The 16917-nt window shown below is 43.1% G+C and overlaps 2 protein-coding genes across 7 annotated transcripts in view; one reads left to right on the forward strand and one right to left on the reverse strand.

The window, feature by feature from the left end:
* The first annotated feature begins 271 nt into the window (after positions 1-271).
* On the forward strand, positions 272-10132 carry NUP88 (nucleoporin 88). 2 transcript variants are annotated; one of them, XM_009645112.2, is made up of 16 exons: positions 272-460; positions 935-1060; positions 1279-1365; positions 1995-2171; positions 3265-3448; positions 3888-4038; positions 4743-4841; positions 4993-5083; positions 6031-6132; positions 6878-7036; positions 7480-7605; positions 8168-8233; positions 8477-8557; positions 8887-9013; positions 9409-9527; positions 9925-10132. In XM_009645112.2, the coding sequence occupies exons 1-16, from the start codon at positions 387-389 to the stop codon at positions 9986-9988; spliced, it is 1833 nt and encodes a 610-aa protein (XP_009643407.1). In that variant the 5' UTR covers positions 272-386; the 3' UTR covers positions 9989-10132. The 2 variants fall into 2 exon arrangements, with proteins under 2 accessions (XP_009643407.1, XP_035756555.1); XM_035900662.1 differs by lacking the exons at positions 8477-8557; positions 8887-9013; positions 9409-9527; positions 9925-10132 and adding an exon at positions 8386-8476.
* Positions 10133-11207: 1075 nt separating this feature from the next.
* Positions 11208-16917, reverse strand: part of RABEP1 (rabaptin, RAB GTPase binding effector protein 1) — a 48697-nt gene continuing 42987 nt past the window's right edge. For all 5 annotated transcript variants that reach the window (XM_035900589.1, XM_035900591.1, XM_035900590.1 and 2 more), the window contains 2 exons: positions 16420-16536; positions 11208-14599 (listed from right to left, as the gene is read on the reverse strand). In XM_035900589.1, the coding sequence (XP_035756482.1) occupies positions 14498-14599; positions 16420-16536 (219 nt within the window). In that variant the 3' untranslated portion in view covers positions 11208-14497. The remainder of the gene's footprint in view (positions 14600-16419; positions 16537-16917) is intronic.

A 16917-nucleotide genomic window follows, 5' to 3' on the forward strand; every position in this document is an offset into this window, starting at 1 on the left:
GGGAGGGGGAGGGGTGTGACGGGGAGGGGACCCGGGGCGGGCCCCGGAAGCCTCCGGCCGGGGGGTTGCCCTCCAGCCCGCTCTCGGTGGGTCTTTCCTCAGTGAAACCCCTCAGCTTGGTGCTTGGCCGTGGCTGGAGGCGAGTGTTTGCCCTGTTCTGCGCCTTGCAGCCGGCTGGCACTGAAGAAGTCCAGGGAAAGGCCGTAAATCTCCGCCCAAAGCAAACATGTGCCATGCTTCCGTGAGCACTTTTGACGGTTTGCACTTAACCGTAATATTTGTATTTTCAGACTCTCCTCTGCATAAACCCACCCCTTTTTGAGGTTTATCAGACGCTGTTAAGCCCCACGCAGCATCATGTGGCGCTCATCGGCACGAAGGGGCTCATGGTGCTGGAGCTGCCCAAACGCTGGGGGAAGAATTCAGAGTTTGAAGGTGGGAAATCCACGGTGAACTGTAGGTGGGTGAGACCTCCCTCAGGTGGTTCACGACATCCTTGTCCTGCCGTCATTCCTCGACAGCCTCTCCTCTCGACAGCCTCTCCTCTCTCGAGGCCACACAGATATGGAAGATGTCGGTTGTATCGGGGTTGTAGGCACAAGCACAAATGAAGTTATTGTGGCTCAGGGACTTGCTGATTGTCAAGTGACTCAAATAAATGACCTTCTGAATTTATTGCAAACGCTGAGGGGCAAGGTGCTCCTCTGTAGCACTCTAGCCTTTCTGGGGTCTTTTAGCTGTGGTACTTAAAAGTGCGTGTTCCGATAGAAATAACAAAGGGCTTTAAGTTAAAGCTATCCCTCCAACTTTAAGAATAGTACAGCTAATGGCTTTGAAACTTTTTATTTGGGTTTCTAGCTCCTCTTGTCCCCGCTTCCCTTTAGAAATAACTTCTGTGTTTCTTGTAACTGCGTATTTGTGCTCTGCATTTCAGCACTGTTCCGATTGCGGAAAGGTTCTTCACAAGCTCAACATCTCTGACTTTAAAGCACGCTGCCTGGTATCCCTGTGAGACATTAGAGCCCCATATTGTGCTCTTGACTTCAGATAACACTATAAGGTAAAACCTATTTGTAACTGATCATCTATGAAATTTTTTTTGTCTCAGCCAGTCGGATTTTCTGCTAGATATTTGTGTCCTCCCATTCTTACCAGGATTACCAATAAAAAATAGGATGGGAGAAACTTTAGACTGATACTGTTTGATGTTCCTGCATCAGCAGGGACGCATGCGACACTGCCAGCTGGATGAACACTGCTGCTGTTTCTTCCCTCTAGGTTTTACAGTCTGAAGGTACCTCAGACACCCATCAAAGTGATTGCTCTTTCGGACGCTGAGGAGGAGACATTTACAATCAAAAAAGGGTTTGTGTGGCTTCTTGTATTTTGAAATGCTTTTGACAGAATAAGATCTGTATTCTCAGTTGTGGTTTTAATGAGTAAGTGATAAATCTACCTGAAAATCTGATTTTTTTTTGTGGACTTCTTCAATGCTAGGACTTCTTCCTAGCACAGTAACTGCCTTTTTTTTTTTTCTCTTTTCCCACCCTTGTAAAAGAAAGTGGTAACAAACTGTACAGTCAAGTGCTTGTCAGAGAAGTCCTTTGAAAAATGCACATTGTCTTTAAGATGGGGTTAAGAAGGGCTTTTTGAGTGGGGAATGCAGAAAATAGATGATCTTTCTATTTCCCTCTTGGCCCAGTCGGAAAGAAAGAACTTGAGGGTCTCTGCTAGTCAAGTCACAGACTGATGCACTACACAGGAAATACCAATACACCCTCCTCTCTTATCCTGCGAAACTGGGCTGGCTGGTGGGTGTATTGCAGAAATGAGGTGCCGTAAGAAGGTTGTTTATGCTTTTGCTGCTGAAAACAGCATTTGTCAAGGGACCGATGGACAGGTGTTGAGCAGTAACTTGTCAGCACATACCCAGTTAAACACGTGTGCTTTCACAATCTCTGCTGACTTCGGGTCCTGTTCTGACTTGTCCCTAGGAGAGCCTATACTGCATCACTGGGAGAGACCGCAGTGGCATTTGACTTTGGTCCGTTGGTGCCGGTCCCAAAGAACATTCTTGGACAGCGAGGGAGTGAAGAAGTGTTGGCCTACCCGCTTTACATTTTATATGAAAATGGAGAGACGTTCCTCACGTACATCAGCCTGCTACAGAGGTAGGCTTGCATCCTTCCTCAGGTTTCATGGAGTGCTTGTGAGTTTGTGCAACATTAGGGTTGGAGAGCCGCCGCTCAGCTTGGCTGGGACTCTGTAATGGACGCTGGACTGAGTTCTGTTGTGTTGCAGCCTGTTTTATCTCTTTGTGGCAGTGCTAATATACTGAAATCCAAGAATAGTGTGTCATTCTTTTTCATCCAGATGTTAAGGGTGCATTTTGCACTGCTGAGAATCCACTGTCCATTTTTTACAATCAGAAATTTGAAATGAAGACACCAGACTGTTAAAAGATCAATGGGTCTAAGGCTGTTAGGTGTATTTTGGAGCCTTCTGTTCACAGCGCAGACATTCTTCGCTTTGGATGAGGCTGAAAGAGCCAGTGGCACCTTAGGAAAAGAAATATTTTACAGAGGGTTTGCAGGCATGTTCTGTAATGCAATGTCAAGGATATGAATCAAGAATGTAAACAGGATACAAGAAAAAAACACTTCAAGAAAGCTGAGGAGATGGTGGAAAACTTAAAGTTAGATCTAGTGTAACTGAATATTAAAATGTGTGGTATTTAGGTTAGAAACAGCACCATTTGCCTCTGCATGAGAAATGGTGCAGCTTTGAGCAGATCCTGTCTGTAGGCAATGAAACAGGCTTAGTCCTTCCAAAGTTCTACCTAGAGAAATGCCAAGCCACAAAATGCTGCTTGTAAAGTGCTTTATTAAGCAAGAAAACAATTAAGTGATAAAGATAATTAACTTGAGCTTTTTGTGAGTGCTTTGTGATCTTGCATGAAAATGTTTCCTCTTGAATTTGTTGAAAGGTAGCTTGGCTGCTTTCAAAGCATAAAACCTTATTGCTGAGCTCCAGTTTCTTTTGCGAGATCTCCAGCAAGTAGGCAGAGTGCAGACTCTTAATCTGCAGAAGCCTGGGTTGCTACAATGTAATGGAAATTAAACAGAACTCCAAACCACTGGGTTTTGCCTGTTTTGTTTGGGTTTTTTTAACCACCTTTATTTTGTAGTTACTGTCCAACAAACTCCCACTGGCAGCCCTGGGGAACTTCTCCATCCACACCTTGTGTTGTGATCTTTATTCCAGCACTGGAAATCTTGGTAAGCTGCTTGGCCCTCTGCCCATGCACCCTGCTGCAGAAGATAACTATGGCTACGATGCCTGTGCTGTCCTTTGCCTGCCGTGTGTTCCAAACATCCTGGTGATTGCCACCGAGTCAGGAATGCTTTATCACTGTGTGGTACTGGATGGAGAAGAGGATGATGAGCAGGTACCTTGTCTTGTTTTTTTTCTATAGGTGTTTTTGTTTCTTTAGTCAAAGTTCCTGGCTGCAGGATGGCAGGATGCCTGGAAGTGACAGCCAAGTACCAAAGCTCCATTCTTTTATAATGAGGTAGTGAGTCTTCCTCCTATTCCAGCCAGTCCCTGTGATTCTCTGGTGATTTTATTTTACATGGCGGTTCTGTGTATCCTACAGGTATATCAGGTTTTGATCAAACTTACTGTGAGCTCTTTTAAAGGGGATCTTCTAAGAAGAAACCATGTTTCTGACAGAAACTTAGTTTTAAGAAAAAAAAATACAGAGACTTGAACTACTTTCCCTAGCAATTAATATTCTTGCCTATATTATGTAACTCTTTCTTGATGTTGTTTGTGTTGGCATTTCTATTTAAGTAATGTCTGACAGAAGAATTCAATGTTCTTTACAGTCAGAAAAGTCTTGGGACCCAAGATCTGATCTTATTCCTTCCCTGTATGTGTTTGAATGTGTTGAGCTGGAGCTTGCACTGAAACTGGCATCAGGAGATGAAGAAGAGCCTTTGGAGTCCGATTTCTCTTGCCCAATCAAATTGCATCGAGGTAAGGCTGTCATGTTGTTGGCTTTGACTTGCTTTATTTCATGAATTTAGGATGAACTATTTATGACTTGTCACCGGTGTCAGAGTGGTATTAGAATGTGGATTTGCCTGATGTCTTCAATAAAGCTGTGTGAGGAGCAAGCCTGGGAGGTGCTTTAGCGTTTACTCAAGGGCAGGTTACATATGGTCACCTAATACTGAACTCTTCCAGCTGTGGATTATAAAGTAGAAGTTGTTGCATCTGTGATGACCAATGTACATAAGCAAGTGCTGTGGGGATGGTGATCCTGAAGGAAGAACTGGTGACCTGCTTGTTAGACTACCCTCCGATGGAGTTGTGGGGCAGGCGGGTGGGTAGGACAAAGTCTTTGGGTCTTTCTGAGCAAGAAACGTGTCAGAATGCTGGTCTGCTGGCTTGAACTCATCTTCCCTTTAAAAAGCCTAGTGGATTGATACAGATGTGGTGTGATAGGAATAGTTCAAAACAATTCATCTGGTATTGCAAACGTAAGTTAATTTTATGCAGAACTGATAATGTGGCTAACGCATCGAGCTCAATTTTTGGATGGGGACAAGTTAGTACTTGCAAGGAGATGTTAATGCTGACTGGACAATAAGTTGATAGACATCTTCCACAACGCAGGTTTGAAGGATGAGTTTTACTCAGTTCAGTGCCTTCTCCTACATTTGCTGTTTAAATTTCAGATCCGAAATGTCCTTCTCGATACCACTGCACACACGAAGCTGGTGTCCATAGCGTGGGGTTGACGTGGATCAATAAACTGCACAAATTCCTTGGTTCAGGTGAGTGCCAAGACTCTGTTGCATGTAGAGGGAAGAGATTACTGTCCGAACACCTACATTTTGCCAGTAACAAGTTGGTGGACATGGTTAATACCGAGAATCCCTTACCCTGCAAAGCAGATCTCCTGCACTGTGACAAATCTCCTTGCAGATGAAGAGGACAAAGACAGTTTACAAGAGCTGGGAGCAGAACAGAAGTGCTTTGTGGAACATATTCTGTGTACAAAACCATTGCCATGCAGGTAAAAACCAAACCCTTTCTATTGCTTCCAAATCAGTGAGTTGCTATGGAAAATATTTATGATTTGCCCTCTTTTGCTGCATTCTTACCATTAAAAAAGTAATGAAGTGAGCTCAACAGAATTAAAATAATACAAATTAGCAATTTGTGCATCAGGATTCTTAATGCACAGCTAGGGAGGTAAGCTAAACTCCTGGGTTACTGTCTGAAACCATCTATCAAACCAGCAGAATTTTCACTTCCATTTACCTGACCCAGGACAGCGCTGATGCTTGATTTGGCTAAGAGAATGCTGACACATTCCTCTCTTCCACTTGTTGAAAATCAAACAATGCCTTGAAAGAACATCTGATTTTTTGGGGGGGGCTCCTGAGGTTCCCTAGTCAGGCTTAAAAGCATAATTTTCTGGACTATGTAACATTTATCTGTCTGCTTTATTTTCTCACTTTTATGAGGCCAAATAGTTTCTATAGAATGTTATGTATGAAACATAATAAAAATACAAATAAATATGTCTATGAATAGGGGTTAGTTGTCTAAGCTGGCACAGATGGTGACTCTCCAGCAGTGTTAGTAGTTACCTGGGGAGAGGGCAGTTGGTGGTGGTATGCAGAGCACCTGCTTCTCTCCTGAGGAAGCCTGTGCCTTGCACTAGAGCTGGGTAACGTTTCCTGGGTCACAGCAGATTTTCTGCTTCTGTTTCACAGTTAACTTATAAAAGTGCTCCCTCTCCCAGGAGGGGCGAGATTGTCCTGGTACATCTGACTGCTGCTCAGATCATGTAGTAGGAGAATAATTATTTTGCAGGGAGTGGTTCTTAGCTTAGTGAAAGGTGTCTGGCTTAGGCCCATTGCTATAGCGAGGGCTTTGCCAAAAGAGTGAACTTGCACAACAGCTTCAGGAATAAAGAACTTTTTTGACTGGGTACTTGTGTTTTCTTCCCTTCAGGCAACCTGCTCCGATTAGAGGATTTTGGATCGTTTCTGACATCCTGGGGCCCACAATGATTTGCATCACAAACACCTATGAGTGTATTACAAGGCCTCTCTTGTACGTTGTTCTTAATTGGTTTGAAATCCATGACTGTTGCATAAAAAGGATCTTGAGATTTTTTTTTTATTATTGTTCTTTTGATCCTTTCACCCCAGACTTCTGCACCTCTTATGATACACAATGCAGTTTGTCTCCTGGATGAACACTTAAGCATTATTATAATAGTTATTTACTACTGGTAAGGTGCTTGTAAGGGATATAATTAACCTATATCGCTTTTAATGAGTATTGGGCTAAGAGTTGCATCTAAAGGTTCTTGACATTATTGGGCTGTGGGGTTTTTTTTTCCTTCATTTTTATAATGAGGGTATCTGCAAATGAGAAACTTTTTACAGGCAATAGTATAGAGAGTCTGAATGGGCACCAAGGTTATGTTTGCATGAAAGGGGAAAAAAGAAAATGTGGGTTCTTAACTCACTCTAGGCTGCTTGGAAAAGCAGGTCATTCTGCCATTTGAGTGTCTGCATGTGTTGTTACAGAACCTGCTCCCTAAGTAAAAGGACATTTACGGTTCTCACTAGTTTCATCTGTGGCCAAACAGAAAGATGTGGGGATGTCAGCTCCACCAACCTTGTCTAGAGCTGGATTTACCACAGAATTGAAATATTTTCTCTTGGAATGCTTCTGCTTTACTGCTGTAATACATCAATTCCACACTTTGTTTTAACTACCATTTAAACTCTGATGTAGCTTAAACGTTCCTGGTTTAAACTGTGTTCTCCAATTTGATGTTCGTTGGTAGAAGTACAGTCCATCCTGCATCCCCTCCCCTGCTGTGCACCAGAGAAGACAAAGATGTTGCTGTTTCCCCTCTCCGTATCCTGGCTGAGTCACAGCATTCGTTTGAGAAGCATATCCGAAGCATCCTGCAGCGCAGTTCTGCCAATCCCTTGCTTCTGAAGTAAGTAAAAGTGTTTTCCTAGCGCACCTGAAGAGGGAAGGCTCTCAGGTAGCGCTGTGTCATCATCAGCTCCTGATCGAACAGCACAGTAGCTTGGACCTGGAGGTAACGGGGGTGCAGCCTGCTTGTGCCTCTCCACCTGTACAGGGGTGGCATCGAAGCAAGTAACGATGTAGGCTGGGAGGGGATCATCTTGCTCCAGTCCCTTGCTCAAAGCAGGGCTGACTGCAGCCGACCGGGTTGCTCATTGCTTGTCCCCTTTGGTTTTGTGTATCTTAAGATGTAAGAAAAATTGTTTATAGCGAAGGGATTTAACTAGAGTCCCTCACTTCCATAACTGAGCCCCCCCCGAGCTCTTACCGTAAGTAAGGTAGGTAAGTGGTTTACCCTTTCAAAGGAACACGTTAGAGCAAGATAGCAAAAACCTGTCTCATATTTTGAAGGTCTGCTGATAAAGATGCTGCTCCTCCCCCTGAAGAATGCCTTCAGCTCCTTAGCAGAGCCACACAAGTGTTCAGAGAGGAATATATACTGAAACAAGATCTGGCAAAAGAGGAAATTCAGCAAAGGTAAGAACCCCCACCCCCAAATAACTGCTGTACGACAGCTCTGTGAAACAACACCACTAAGTACCAAGCACTCCTCTGCTTGACTAACCCTTGTAAATGAGTAAAATGTACTTGTGGAAGACTGATGGAGCACCAGAACTGAGAATGAAGTTACCAGGGAAAGCAGGGGCGAGTGTAATGCCTGATGTCTGTAGTGGCTCACAGGGGAAAGAGGGCGGGGGGGAAGTACACACACACACAGACAAAAAGTACTTCTCTTTTGCTGTTGTCAGTCTGCCTCTGCCTGTTGGGTGGCAGGAAAGGCTTTGGCCTCAGCAATAATCCTGACAAAGCTGCTAAAAGGAAACTTGCATTAAATAAGTCTCTGCTTCTTCAAATTGTAGTTATTTACATTGTAAAGTTAGGACAAAAGTAGAAGAGCTTATTCTCACCCCTGCCCATTTTTCAGTGTCTTTAGTTCATACTCCCAGGAGCATTAATCACTTCTGTCATATTTTCTGTGTGGCCTAAATCCCAATTGAACGGGATTGCAGTTGTGGATTTTATGTATGTTTATTTTAAGAGTGAAGCTGCTGTGGGGACAGAAAAAGAAACAACTGGAAGATCTTAATTACTGTCGAGAGGAAAGGTGAGTATAATCTGTCTGCTTTTATCAAGTCAAACCTCAGGCATGACAGACCTTTGTACAAAAAGTACTTTAGGCAGGGTCCTGTGCAAAAAAGTGAGCAGTGAATGTATTTCCAGCTATAATGACGGATGTAGGTTCTCTCCCTGCTCCAGGTTGCTTTTTCAGGCTCCTTGTCCCATTTCTACGTTGAGACTGCCTTGCATCTAAATCTAAATTAAATAAACATTTCTCACTTGCATAAAGGAAAAGTTTGCGGGAAATGGCGGAGCGCTTGGCTGACAAGTACGAGGAAGCCAAAGAGAAGCAGGAAGATATCATGAACAGGTGAGTGCTACCTGCACCCTGGCCTCACAGAGAACTTGCTGTTGTAGAGGAGCTTGCGAGTGTGGTAGAACAGAGCGGGCAGGAGGTGGCACCCAGGTTTCTTGGAAGACTGGGCTTCTGCAGTGCTCTTTGTTGGGGCTGAGTGGTGATTTTTTGGGACTACTTCAGGTCCAGACTGACTCAGCTTGCTGTCTGTAACTACTATGGGAGACCAGCAGAAAGCCCCTAGACTTAGGAAGAGCGACAGAAGTGCAAGACTGTTGGTGTCTTGGCATAACTGGGCTAGTAGGCATGGCAGTTCAGCAACGTTTCTTCCTTTGTACATGAAGGATGAAGAAAGTACTTCGGAGTTTCCACTCCCAGCTTCCTGTTCTATCAGACAGTGAAAAGGATATGAAGAAGGAATTGCAGACAATACACGACCAGCTGCAGCACTTGAGCAATGCTATCAGACAGGTGAGGTAACTAATTACCTGGCTGGCAGGTTACTGACAACATCTCACTCGCCCAAGTGGTCTTGCTGATAAAATACTGTCCTGCCAATAGAGCAGCTTTGTACTTCTGTCACATTAGCAACAACGTACTGAAATAACTTCTGATCCTTGTTAGTAATACAGGCAGAACCTCTGCAACTCAGTGTAAACCCTAAGAAAGTCTACACACCTTCCTCAGTCATAGTGCTAGCTGTCTCTTCTCTTTGTGGGAGGGTGTGCAAAAGCAAGCAGATTTTGACACAAAAAGAATTGGAATTCATTGCAGTAGGACACACCAGTTTGTAACTATAACAAGCTTTCACTTTGGCGGGCAGTATCAACACTGACTGGGGCCCTCCTTTTGTACCCGAGTTCTAGGTTAAAATGAAAAAGGAATACCAGCAGAAGAAGATGGAAAAGAGCACCAGCCCCCGAAAACCCAGCATCACCCTCAGTGCCTACCAGAGCAAGTGCATCCAAACTGTCCTGAAAGAAGAGTAAGTTAAAGCGTGGATGCTCCTGTAGAATGCAAGCCCTGACACTTCCATAAGCAATTCTGTTCCAGTTCCTAGGGGCCAATTTAACCTCTGTGCTGCTGGGGTGGGGTGCTGGTGATGCACCAGCTGGAGCTTGTTGAGGTGGTCTGCAGCATAAAGGGTGTCAGCCTGTGACAGCAGCACTGGCCCCCTTCCGCTGCTATTAAAAGCGGATTTAGTTTAAGTCCCCTTTTTGCCCAGGGAGCTTTTGGCAGTCTGCATCCAGCCTATCATTAACAGAACCATTTGCAGCAGTGCTCCCATTCTCTGCTTCTGCCATATGAAGTATTTTCCTTCCTGATTAGTCTCAAGCAAGAATGACTTGCAGCCTTTTGACCTGAATTTGTTTTTCTTGAAGGGGAGAACACATAAGGGAAATGGTAAAACAGATTAATGACATCAGAAGCCATGTGAACTTCTAGCATGTCCATGACGAGGAACCTACACCGAAAGGCTGGACGAGCTTTAACTTTCCCCGTTTTTTTCCCCTGTATATTTAACATTTGTATGTTGAACAATATGCCTCATTATTTTGTAAAGATGGGCTGTGAAATAAAATACTTTTGATAAGACTCCTTACATGCTGTGGGTCTGGTGGTTTGGGGTTTTTTTGTGCTTTTTACCCCAGGAAGGAGGCTGTGCAGCAGGCATTTGACACCTCAAGGCTGTTACAGTGTCATAGTTACAGCTAGCTCAGTGGTGTGGGAAGGTTTTGCTACTTCCTTCAGGAAGCTGCCTGAGGTTGCTCTGGGAGATGACTTCTACCCCTGGTCCATCGCGTGGGTACTGCGGGGGAGGCCTGTGGCAGGAGGCAGAGTAGAAAGACCAGAGAAGCGCACGCAGACACTTCAGCAGCTTTTTTTTTTTTTTTTTTTTTTAATTTGGAACACTTTCTTCATAAAGGACACACCTTCAATACAGTTAACAAATGGTTACACTTGAATCCTGTAGACAGCAGAATTCTACATCCACAATTGCACAGGACACCAATGGCTTGGTTCACTGGAATGCAGTATTAACTTCCAAACACTCAGTTTGCCTTTATCAAAAGATGGCTCCAGAGTCTGTCTTGACATTAAAAGGCCAATTATTGATCTGCTGTAGACAAACTTCAGTGGACAATAAATAACTGTTGTCCCCTCCCCCCACCCCTTAGAAAAGGTGACATGGTCAAGCTCGGTTTTGAAAAGTAGTACTGCACTGCTACAAAAGTGGCACGGTAAGAGGTGCCAAAGTAAAGCTGTAAGGAAAGGAGGGCTGTTATTACCTGTTAGGTAACGAGGTTACCAGACATGCTGCAAGAACACTTTTTTTTTTTGTACAGATTAAGACTATACACGTATAGGAATGCATACAAAACTTGATCGCCTCCCTTTTACAGTCTACACAAACAGAATCCAGTTCTCGAATCCACACACCCTGTGTAGCGTAGCTAACCTGCCAGGTTAGAAGTAGCGCCTGTTAAGAATCCCTTACTAAGCGAGGAGAACTTACTCAAACCAAGCTCCAGAACACCAAGAACTAGAGGGAAGAGCATTTGTTTTATACCACCATAATCCATCCTCCAAGTATCTACACCAAGAGCTTTTACTACGCTTAATTTACAGTCTTAAATTTGCTCTGCAAATTTGGCACATGCTGTTTTTTTTTTTTTTTTTTTTTTTTAAAAGGCCCCTTTAAGTTTCTTAAGTTCAGCAGAAGCCCGAGGAACTGCCGCTGACGCTTCGCTCTCCTCCCCCCCAGAGCGACAGCCCCGCTGGGGTCGCAGGACAGCTCTGTAGTGAGCGCATCTCACACTGCTTCTGTGAATAGTCAGGGTTCTAATTTAAAAAATAAGAAATTTGCACTGGTTGGTGAAAAAGGTCACTCGTGTTCCAGCTCTAAATGGTCATAGCTAGTATTTAAACGGGAGTAAATGTTGGGGTACATGATGGAATAAGGTGGGGGGAAAAAGGGAAACAACCATACAGTAATCGTGTACCCTTCTTCTCCAAACTGAAAGGAAGTTCCTTCACTGACTCGTGCAGTGCTTGGTTTACAAGCAAGGCAGCCAGCAGCCAGCACCAGCCCCCTCAGGTGAGTTCTCAGCTCAGCCCCCTTCCTGCCAGGCTGCCGATGCCTCTGGCCTCCTCTAACTAAACCAGCGTGCCCTTGCTGTCCGCCGAGGAAAATACACAAGCATGCATACAAACACACGCACGCACACACACACACATGCGCGCAAAACTCCATTCTGCAACTGTTATATTTGTTACTGTGCTTATGAAAGACCACAAACCGACTGCCCGCTCACCTCTCCTCCCCATGGGCTGCAGAGAGACACCCTGCAGCCGTCACCTGCAGTCTGACACCACCACACCTATAGAAAGCCAGGTCAACAATTTGTAAAACATACGCTAAGGAAAAGCCACACCAGCTCTGTACGACTTGAAACAATCCAAACCAGTGAGCGATGGCCATGGTTGGTTGGAGGAGACAGGAAGGCAGGGCTGCGGAGAACGGGCACCAACAAACAGACCAGAAGGGGATGCTGAAAGGCCACCGCCAGCTGCCATCCTTGCTCTCTTGCACTAGGACAGTCCCAAAACTCAACCAAAAATTCTTTTTCTGCATAGGCCTTCTCATGCATTTCTTCAAGTGTTCAGCTTGCTGAGCAGATGCAGCTTTGCCATACAACAGGCTTCCATAAGCACCGCTGCACAGGTTAAGTATCAGTAACCAGTTAAGAGCGAGTTTTTGGGAGGGAAAGGAACACAGGAAAAAGCTTTTCGTTCGGCAGCTCCTATTAAAGGCCTACATTTTTTTTCCTCAAAGTTTATTCAACAGAATAGGACCCTAACCATTGGAAAACTGAACACAAAACATCTGGTATTGGATTTACACATCAAGAGGCAGCTGCTGTCACCTCACAGTTCAGCAAATAGTAAGAAAGGTTAAAAAGCCCAGAATCTGGTAATAGCCAATTAATAAAGAACCTAAGCCACATTTCAATTTCACTTTAAAGTGAAATTAAGTGTCATCTGGAAGATGACAACTCTGCCATCTATTAGTCTAGTCATTCCTAAAGCAGGAAAAATGGCTTTTGGGTGTCAGGATGATGAAAGGAATTAATAGCTAGGGTGAATAAAATGCATTAATTCTTGCAATGAGTGACAAGGAATTGAGTTGGTATGCTTCTTTTTGGCTGTTTTTAAGGCATTCCTCTTCAAAACCACCGGTTCTAGCTCTATGTTAGCAGGATATACACTGCTAAAAATAGGATTTAAACATTTAAAATATAGTCATATGCATTACAGTTTGGAGCATTTTCTGTCCCTTCTGGTTTTCTCCATTACCTTCAGATCTATGGCCAAGTATGTAAAATAAAAAAAAAAAAAAAACCAAACAAAACACTAAGCAATGGAGGAAAGTCTAAGTTATAAATTTTGGACAGTAATCATCTGCTCCTTCAGCCTCCTTTCTTTTAACTGAGTTGTAAGTAGGGGCCAGTTCAAGAACTCAGTTAACACCACCAGTATTATTAACACCTGCATCCGTACATGAAACCGTTGCTATCCAACCATGTGTGCATGAAACTCCAACAAAAGGAGAAAAGGGAGGAGGAATGGTCATGTTACCACCATACTTTTACAGAACAAGGAACCCAAACCTAGCACCTGATTGATCACAAGAATTTCTTGCCTCTGCCGGCACCCTACACAGTACAATTTAAATGTATGGTTACAGAAATATGGGACAGTGTAGGAGTCAACTCTGAGCAATACCATGATACCATACTTTAAAGTAAGAGATGCACTGTACCCTTCAAACTTGAACCAGCAGAATAACGCAGCTCCGGGAAATTTGTGCTCTGTGATTGAGTGCAATCCCTGTTTTGCATACTATTACGCTGACCCAGAAGAGGCGGGTGAGCGCGCTGCTTCGTTCAGCACCTTACCTTGACACTTCCCAGTGAGTGCTAGCAACCTTACATCTGGTGTCATCCACCGGAGCAAAGCAGACCTGGCTTATACCCGATGCCAATGCACAGAATTTATCCTAGCTTTTTTTTTTTTCTCCACAGAGAAGGGATTACAGGTGCTGCTGAGCTTGGGAGATGAGAAAGAACCAGCTGCAGTTCCATATTCTAAATTACTGAAAAGAGATTACAAAACAGTGCATTTCTTGTGCTTTTCCTTAAGTATCACAATTCAACGGAAAAATTTCAAGGAGCTAAATTCTCAGTACATTTTTCTTTTTTTTTTTTTTGGACTAGCATTTATCTGTTCAGGAGACACACAGCTCACTCATGTCCACCACATTTCAGCAGCATTCAGATTCTTCAACACAAAGTCAATGGTAAAAAAAAAAAAAAAAAAGTACTGAGTTATGAAATAAGATCAATATCCAGTGTCCTGCTAATAAAGTCATATTTTAATATAAAATATTCATACAGCATACTCTACACCTCATTCTCTCTGCTAGCTGAATACTATTACTGACTATTCAAACAGAAAAACTTCAACCACTTTGCTCTTCAATGTTTTGGAGGGACAATATGGTTTCCAGCAGCTACTTTGATCACAGTAGTGGGGGGAAAGGAAAGAGGGAAAGACAGGGGGTAAATGTTCCAAAACTCTATATTAGGTTATGAAGTTGGCTGAAAGAGGGGAAGTTTTTCAGAAGGTAAGGACTGATCCCACTCAGTGGAACACGAAACACCACACTCATTAGTGTTTCCATTAGAAAGTTCTCCTTCCTACACTGCAAGTCACCCTTGTGCTCTCTCCCTGCCCAGTACGAAACCTTTTTCCCCTCTAGAAACAAAACTTAAGTCATTGCTCCCCTCTGTTGTCTTCTGCTCTTTCGGTTAGAGTTAAATAATAATTAATGTTGCTATAAAGATGAGTTAAAAACCCCAAATGCAGCCTTGGAGCCCGCTCATCAGGGTGTCATGTTTCAGGAAGCTGATTAATGTCCGTCAGTTTTGTGTCATTCAGGATTGCACGGATTCTCTCCAGGGAATCTGCCTGCCGGATCCGCTCCAGCTGCACCTGCAGAAAACCAACAGATGCAATGAGCTTATAAAATGTAAACTTTCACAGTCACAAGACTGTAAGGAAGTAGAGACCTGCCTAACATATGCCTTCAAGCCTCTCAAGATCAAAGCTAAAATGCTCTTGGAGGAAACGTCCCATTTCCAAGCTCACTCCTGTTACTTGCTTTTCTGATAATTTATCTTAAGCTATTTCTTATATGCTGACAAAGCGCCCAGCAGAACTGTATTGAAATGAATGCAAAGAGATCACAATTTTTGTTTTTTTTTTTACATTCAAACTTTCATGTTCTTTGTATTAGGATTTGGGCTTTCCGTTGTAAATTACCAACTAGCAGTTATTTGATTTTTAGCCCTTCCTCTCCACCGCTGATACCTGGACACCTCACATGGTGAGTAAGTCACGGTCACCTAGGCTCTCCACTGACAAGGTCAGGGAAGGAAATAACCCTGTCTGGCTGTCAAGAAACTAAAATCCTCATTCAACGGTAAGCTCTTGTGTTACGCAGCAGATCTTGTACTATGCATGGTGGAGATGGCACGAACCACTGTTTAAGCTGAAAGCACTAACTGCTGAGAAACTACCGTGTAAGAACTGCATAGGGGCAGAAAGAAAACACAAAATACAGAGCTACACCACTCTTACTGAGCTCAGTACTGAAGGCCTACTAAGCCACATGCAAATTTTGGAAGAGTGTGCCACAGGCCTTCCAAGTGTGTCAGTAAGTTTTTGCTCTAAGAACTGCATAAACCAGTGCATGTGGTAGTTTTTTTTTTAAAAAAAAAAAAAAAAAAAAAAAAGCAACTTCACTAGCCAGGACAATTCAATAGTCTCCTTTGTCTCACTTACTCCTCCAGAAACAGCCAGAACAGAAGAGGACAGTTCCCTATTGTCCATTCAGCTAAATTCAGTCTAGTGAACAACCTCCTATAGTCCTGTTTTAGTTTTCCAAATAAACCTAAACACTTGACTCAAGAAATTTGTACTTTTAATTCAGCTGAATTTCACCGAGCAGACTGGCCAAGAACCCGAAGGAGACAGTGCTGGAATTCAGTACCTCCTTTGTGAGCAAGATTTCTTACACTGGAACATGAGGTAGGGTGCAAATTCTAAAAACACAAGACACTGGAGGTGAGACCAATCTGGCTCCCTCAGGAGACAGTCACCCTGCAAACACAAAAACTGCAGGTCCCTTTGCACTCTCTCCAGTTAATAGAAAGAAAAAGAGATCAGCCTGACAAATTGGAATTAGCCCTGATGAACACCCCTGCCAAAATTCCTTTCTTCAGCCACCTCTTGGTATCTCATCGCCAACCACAGATTCCACTCTTTGGAGGAAATGCAAGGATAGCAACAGTGACAATAGCAAGGGTAAGACTTGCTACAGTAAATATTACATGGTATGAATATATGATACGGTTCTTCAAACAGTACAAATCACTTACTTTGTCCTCAAATATTTGCACCCTAATGATTTGCTATGAAAAGTAACATACTGGGAAAACATCAGGAGATGGACAATGAAATACTATGGTCTAAAGGTGCCATCCTTTATGGCTCTCTACAGTTCCTTTTAGTACAACAGTTGTGTATCTTTGCTGCTGAGAATCAGTTGGAATCAAGTAATCAGAATAAAATCGCCAATGGGCTTTAATACTAATACTATACTAGGAATAATTGATCAGTTTAATTACTTTTTAAATAGTTCATAAATACTAGTATCAGAAAATTGACAACTGCTACTTCTCATTTTACACAGCTCTGGAGACATAAAGAAACAGAAGTAGCACCTTACAAACTGATTGCACTTCCCTTACCTGAAGCGTCTGAGAAAGCTTTACAAAATCTCTCTGCACTTGCTCACTGACATCTAATTCAGTCTGCAACCGCTGAGCTTTATTTTTCTCTTCAAATACCAGCTGTTCAAGGTTTGCCTGAAGAGAAAGAGATTCTTTATGTTATGTTTGAACTGAATAAAAAAGGAGAAGCCTATATAAACTGATTTAAGCATAACACTAGAGCAAAGAAGCGTTGTTATTCTCAGAGTCCTGGCAAGAAATTAAACCAATCACTCTTTCTACACCTCACTTTTCCTAATTGCAAAATTGGGGACTAATACCCATCAGACAAACATCCTCTATAGATTGGTTAAAGCATGAAAAAGCCCCATGTCTTTTAAGAGCACTATGTCAAAGGATCTCAAACTAAAAAAAGCAGATTTCTGAGTTTTAATGGAACATGACCATAGATGAAGAGCAGTAACCTGCTGGTGAAAAGATAATTAGCTTGCTGTCTCAAATTTAATTCAAAAAAGT

This window comes from Egretta garzetta, unplaced genomic scaffold (assembly GCF_000687185.1).
Source record: "Egretta garzetta isolate BGI_Z169 unplaced genomic scaffold, ASM68718v1 scaffold108, whole genome shotgun sequence".
NCBI classification, from domain to species: domain Eukaryota; kingdom Metazoa; phylum Chordata; class Aves; order Pelecaniformes; family Ardeidae; genus Egretta; species Egretta garzetta.